The sequence below is a fragment of the Acipenser ruthenus genome, chromosome 22 (genome assembly GCF_902713425.1).
Source record: "Acipenser ruthenus chromosome 22, fAciRut3.2 maternal haplotype, whole genome shotgun sequence".
In the NCBI taxonomy this organism is placed as follows: domain Eukaryota; kingdom Metazoa; phylum Chordata; class Actinopteri; order Acipenseriformes; family Acipenseridae; genus Acipenser; species Acipenser ruthenus.
Genome location: NC_081210.1, coordinates 376,044 through 382,235, shown reverse-complemented (window position 1 = coordinate 382,235; position 6,192 = coordinate 376,044). Strand labels below are relative to the sequence as shown.

Here is a 6,192-nt window from a genome sequence, read left to right as displayed (position 1 = left end):
TGTGTGTGTGTTTGTGTGTGTGTACCAGCTTTATAATACATCTTTAACCACCCTGAATGATGGGTTTGGAAACTGTAATGATGAATGATCTGAATACAGATATATGCATAATATGCTTTGTCTAGATAGTGTTGAAATACACCGGGGTGTTTGTTTGAACAAACAAAATCCATTCTATTATATTTTGTAATATTGTATATTTTGTGTGTGACCCTGAGCAAGTCACTTAACCTCCTTGTGCTCCGTCTTTCGGGTGAGACGTAGTTGTAAGTGACTCTGCAGCTGATGCATAGTTCACACACCCTAGTCTCTGTAAGTTGACTTGGATAAAGGCGCCTGCTAAATAAACTAATTATAATAATAATAATAATAATAATAATTTATTATGACATTTGTTTTAATAAAACCTGCATTTTTTAAAAAAATCTGGCTGTGTGTTTTTTGTCATTGAAATGAAATGCATGAAGGTCACTGATAAAGCATATGATTATGGTCGCTGTTCTTAATTAAACATACGTTTCAATTCAGTTGGCCAGGGTGTGTGTGTGTGATGCAAATACAGGCAACAGGTGACACATCTCCTTTGAAGTCTGACTTGCATGCAGACAGAGGCTCAGTCTGGGGACTTTCCATCTGCATGGAGGGTGTCGTGCACTGGCACTCAATGAAGAATCTTACAGGTCATTCCAAACCAGGAGCTTGTTTGAATCCGGTCCCAACCAGCTACTCAACATCTTAAACACCTGGGTTAAACCATTAAGCATGGTATACAGCCCTGCCATTGCTATACTTAATAATGGCTATGGCACTGCCATATATTTGTTTTAATCCAGGCCACGATTGGAACAGCTACTGGAGTTTTAGGTCTACAATTAAAGACATGGTGGGAACATCAGCCAACCAAGCTCTTAAACAAATCACCATGCCTGCTAGAGTGATCCACTGCACTTTACTGAATGAATAGGCTATCCAGAGAGATAAACACACTGACGCAGCCAGCCTTGCATGATGTAGGATAAGTTCTTTAAAAGTCTCACTGATCAAATGAGATCTGCTGTATACTGTATTAAATGGCTAACAGTATATGTAAAGCTCTTTTCAGCTTGACTGGAGTCTGACTGACATTCTGTTCTATGAGGCACAGTGCCACCTGGTGGATGTATTTTATGTGTTTCCAGGAGTCGTGATCGCTGGGTGATTGCTGTTGTGGGGTTTGTTTGTTGTTTGTTTGTTTTGGGAATTGGGAAGTATTTGAAAAAATACTTATTGTATGCAGTGTGCTTGTATGCAGTGTTGTATGCAGTGTGCTGCTGTGATAACTTTACTGCAAAAAAACAAAAACATTCATGGATGACTTCAAAAGGACCGCTTACACCAAGCAAAATATAATCAGCAAATCTGTCATGCCTCAGATTCTAAATGTTAACAATAATAATAATAATAATAATAATAATAATAATAATAATAATCATAATCATAATAATAATAATAATAATAATACAATTAGAATTCTAACTAAAGCTGACATGAATAAATATAAATACCCTTCAATAGAAACAGTCTGTCAGATTTCAGGCTAATGCCATCATGACTCTGAGAAGTGGATCTGGTGGTGTTGTGTCCGCTGCATCACAGACACAAGTTACTGTGTAGGGGTAGCGTGTGGCAGCGTGTGCTCTCCTTCGCATACTGCAGCGTCCAGAGAGAATAGTTCAATAGTTCACAGAAGTAAAGCTCTTCAGTTTCATGCCGTTGGCCACTCCGTTTTGTATTGCTGTTTTTTAATTTTTTATTTTTATTCAGGGTCTCAGACTGTTCAATCCGTTTGCGTCTCCGTGGCAGCGTTCTCTGCAACAGAGGTCAAGGGTCAAGGGGCATCCCTGTCCTGGGCTCAGTGTCCTACAGTCTGGAAAGCCTGCGGGGGGAAACTCAGAGAGAGGGAGAAAATCAAACCCCATCCAGAGCTGGCATTGACAACAGCGACTTCACATTCCCCTTTTAAACCCTGAGCTCTGCAGCCAGGGCTGGAAAGAAGACTCCCATTGCATAGCAGTTTGATCCATCCCTGGTTTTACTAGGAGTTTAATAAGAACCCACTGGGGGCTAATCAAGCTTGTAGTAAAACCTGGAAAGGGTGAAACTGCTATGCAATAGGGCTCTTATTTCAACCCCTGTCTACAGATATCAGGATTTACAAGGTGAATGTTAATTAGCAGCAATTTAAAAAAGCCAGATCGAAATGCACAAGCGCACTGCAAGGCCCTTCTGCTGCTGCAGAGTATTACCTAACAAAGCCTATCCCTGGAAAAACAAACCCCATATACCCCAGAATCAACACATGAATCGCTTACTTTCTTCCAGTAATATCCCCATGCCAAACACGTGTGTTGTTGTTGCATGTAACAAGCCATGTCACAGCACTGTCTGAAGTGAATGCTTCTGGGCCATGTCTTTTCAGTACACGGGTTACCCAGCAATGGAAATTACAGACTTGAGCGGCCCGACTGCTCTGCTGCTGCGGAGAATCCGGCTCTGTCTGGATCGCTGTGCCGACACCGGAGGAAGGGGTATTTGGAAGCTATGGACGTTCTGTCTTCAGTCATTTAGGACCTGTGTGTAGTGTTTTTTTTTTCAGTCAAAAGACGTCCAGTTCTACATCGATGTCGTCCGGAACCGAACCCGGGTCCGACAGAACTCCCAGATCAACCAGCGCCTGGTCCACATCCTCGGGCAGAAAGACTATCCCCACATTGAGGGCAATGTACTCAATAAGGAAGGCATAGTAGAGGACCAACACGTTCACGAAAAACAGACCGAGATAAAACATATAGGGCAGGTCATTAAACAGCGGTTCCACCGAATCTAGATTAGCATAGACTGGGGATGTCATACAGCCGGGATGCGAAAAGGCGGTCCGGACAGACAGACAGAGACAGACGGACAATGCAACACCACCTAGTACTGATATACCCTGAGTACAGCCGCACGCAACTCTGCCTTTATAATGATCCTCATCAGATCAGAGCATCGAAGAGTCGACACATAGATCGACAGATCAATAATAATACCAATAACGCTACCCAACACAATCTAAAAGCGGCAATTTAATTTCACAGCGAGGCCTGACTGATTTAACCACCTCGCTGGTCAGTCAAGATGTAGCTTAGTTAAAATGTTGAATAATTGTGTGCAGTGCTGCAGAGTTTGCGTCAAAACACGAAACGAACATATTGCAATTTTTCTTTTACACTACTAGCTACAGCGCTGTATATGGTTTGTATTTACAAACAAAAACATTCTACGCATTGAACAAGACCTCGCTGAACCGCATCACCTAACGTATTGCTTTTTAAATATTATTGTTATGGTTGCATCAATGCTGCATCTAGTGCAAGTCTTCCTTTCCGCTATTCCCCGAGCACTGCAATAAGCTGCCATTGGCTGGTTGCTCCTGAACTTTGTACCGTGATGGGACAGCTAACGTGTCACAATCCAGGGTCCCGCCTCTTTCCCCCGGAGCCCCGCCTTGTTTTTACTGCGTCTTCATCACCGTGTCAGTGTCGCGTGCGTTTTACGTTAGGGGTACGTTGAAGACGTCACTGAGTCCCGAAGCACTTCGGGAGAGCTAGTTCGTGAACAGTCCTTTATTGCCGGCGGCTGAGGGAGCGAATGAGATTGAAGAACTACAACTCCCAGAATAACTAGCGGCGACCACCCGGACGTAAGAGCATCGAGTCCCTAGTAGCGTTTTTTTTTTTTTTGTTTTGTTGGGGTTGGTGTGTTATCTTCACCGAATGTCACAACGTCATTTAACGTATTCCTTATTTTAGTTTGTATTTTGTTGGAGATTGTGCTAGTTACCGGTATGGATTTTATCGGCCACACATATATATTATAAACTTCCCGACGCTAACATGTTTGGACGGTCTAGGAGCTGGGTCGGAGCAGGGCAAGGGAAATCTAAAAGCATTCACTCTCTGGACCACCTGAAGTAAGCGTCAATGGGTGCTTGTGTGTTACTGCGTTTAGGACAAGCAGCGCCAAGGGTGTAAATTAATAACAATGCACACAGTTAGATTAGCAACGTTTTTTGTCAACAGCAGTTTTGCAAAATCTAACTGAAAGTTGACGGTCGCTGTGTTGCTGGCAGTCGTTGGCGTCTCTTATAAAGTTTGACACGGGACCGCACACAGAGCAACATCGTAGAGGTCAAGTAGATTCATCGCCGGGGTTGTGGAATTAGTAACGGAGAGCTTGAACAGGTAGAAAGCTAGTGGCACTAGTCTTTCTGGGGTTTCCTATTACCTGTTATACTGCCAGTAAGACGCCCCAAAAAGACTCATCAGGACTGGAGAAAGAGACATGCTTCTATTTTATTGACTTTAAGTTTAGAGAAAGTGCGATGGATGCTTATATTAAGAATGTGTTTTGTGTAGTTACTGACAGCAGCGGAATCAGCTGCTTTAGTGCCAGTAAAAATCTTACTGGTAAGATCTGTCTATTATTAATTGGATTTACGTGTAAGTTGAAACTCAGGAGTCTTGAGTGGAGTGTGTTGGTGAGGAATCGCCCACTGCAAACAGCGCCCGGGATTTCTAGTACTTATATTTATATCATATGCCACTTGTTACGAGCTTCTCCTTGAAGACAGGCACATCTCTGGATTAAATATCGTTATGTGTTATTTATGAAATAAACACTTCATCTTCTCAAATGCATAGATAAGTAAACATGGTAATAAAAGCAATGCTGGTAATTAACAATGCGACCAGTCATTATTGCAATTTATTTATAGAGCTTTGTTTGAGATTTGGGGCTGTGTGTTCAGATCCTGCTCAGTGAGGGGTTTGTAGTGACTTGGGGCTATGTGTTCAGAGCCTGCTCAGTGAGGGGTTTGTAGTGACTTGAGGTTTGTAGTGACTCGGGGCTATGTGTTCAGAGCCTGCTCAGTGAGGGGTTTGTAGTGACTCGGGGCTATGTGTTCAGAGCCTGCTCAGTGAGGGGTTTGTAGTGACTCGGGGCTATGTGTTCAGAGCCTGCTCAGTGAGGGGTTTGTAGTGACTTGGGGCTATGTGTTCAGAGCCTGCTCAGTGAGGGGTTTGTAGTGACTCGGGGCTATGTGTTCAGAGCCTGCTCAGTGAGGGGTTTGTAGTGACTCGGGGCTATGTGTGAGGGGTTTGTAGTGACTCAGGGCTATGTGTTCAGAGCCTGCTCAGCGAGGGGTTTGTAGTGACTCGGGGCTATGTGTTCAGAGCCTGCTCAGTGAGGGGTTTGTAGTGACTTGGGGTTTGTAGTGACTTGGGGCTATGCGTTCAGAGCCTGCTCAGTGAGGGGTTTGTAGTGACTTGGGGCTATGCGTTCAGAGCCTGCTCAGTGAGGGGTTTGTAGTGACTTGGGGTTTGTAGTGACTTGGGGCTATGCGTTCAGAGGGGGTTGTAATGCATGGTGTGTAAACACGTGCATTGTGTACATTTGGATACAGGCATCAGGTTTCCTGATTATTTCTTAACCAAGTATTCTGATATTCTCTTGTCTCCATATTGTTCCCACTGTTGCTCTTTTTAAAACTAGGTGAAAAACACATTTTTATAATATAGCTTATATAGCCACGTTTTTTACCTTTGATTTAATATATTTGACTGTTTTGTTTTTATTCTGTTCTTTTTTGCTGCTTATTGTTGTAATATGTTTTGTTTTGTGGCGACCTGTCATGAAAGGCGCTATATAAAAAATAAAATTAATTGATTGATAGATATAAAGAGGAAATCAAACGGTTGAGTGTCAGTGGTGTGTGTTTTTTTTTCTTCTTTTCCCTAGATACATGTACCATGTCCTGACAAAGAATACCGCAGTGACGGATCATAACCGGAACCTCCTCGTCGAGACCATCCGGTCCATAACGGAGATTCTGATCTGGGGCGATCAGAATGACAGCTCGGTGTTCGAGTGAGTGTGGGTTCAGAACACCAACCAATACGAGCAGACAGACAGGGAGGGAGGAGGGGGAGGGCTCGATATCGAGGCTCAATGAAACGAACGCTGGTATCTGCTCTAGTCACCCTGGCTATACTTTCAAAGACAGGTCAACTAACCACACAGTACTTCAATAGAGGAAGGGGCAAATGTTAACTAAGATGACTGGACTGCAGTTATAGAAAGATTGTATTTATACTACTGTACATGTCTGCAATA

At 43.2% G+C, this 6,192-nt stretch overlaps 2 protein-coding genes across 16 annotated transcripts in view; one reads left to right on the top strand and one right to left on the bottom strand.

The window, feature by feature from the left end:
• Positions 1-364: 364 nt before the first annotated feature.
• On the bottom strand, positions 365-3,489 carry dexi (Dexi homolog (mouse)). Of its 2 annotated transcripts, none has more exons than XM_034926702.2 (2): positions 2,352-3,489; positions 365-1,928 (listed from the first exon to the last, which is right to left on the bottom strand). In XM_034926702.2, exon 1 carries the CDS (start codon positions 2,888-2,890, stop codon positions 2,636-2,638), a length of 255 nt encoding a protein of 84 aa, XP_034782593.1. In that variant the 5' UTR covers positions 2,891-3,489; the 3' UTR covers positions 365-1,928; positions 2,352-2,635. The 2 variants fall into 2 exon arrangements, with proteins under 2 accessions (XP_034782593.1, XP_034782592.1); XM_034926701.2 differs by having other exon boundaries at positions 365-1,915.
• Positions 3,490-3,636: 147 nt separating this feature from the next.
• LOC117970789 (protein CLEC16A-like) overlaps positions 3,637-6,192 on the top strand; it is a 55,872-nt gene continuing 53,316 nt past the window's right edge. For 13 of the 14 annotated variants that reach the window (XR_009308092.1, XR_009308093.1, XR_009308091.1 and 10 more), the window contains exons 1-2: positions 3,728-3,991; positions 5,818-5,946. Coding sequence is in view for 9 of the 14 variants with exons in the window: in XM_058995708.1 (XP_058851691.1) it covers positions 3,915-3,991; positions 5,818-5,946 (206 nt within the window). In the remaining 5 variants the exon portion in view is untranslated. The other variant, XM_058995707.1, reaches the window with a different exon arrangement.

Coding starts and splice junctions, on each gene's coding strand:
- dexi (XM_034926702.2), bottom strand. CDS start 2,890: ATGACATCCCCAGTCTATGCTAATCTAGATTCGGTGGAACCGCTGTTT.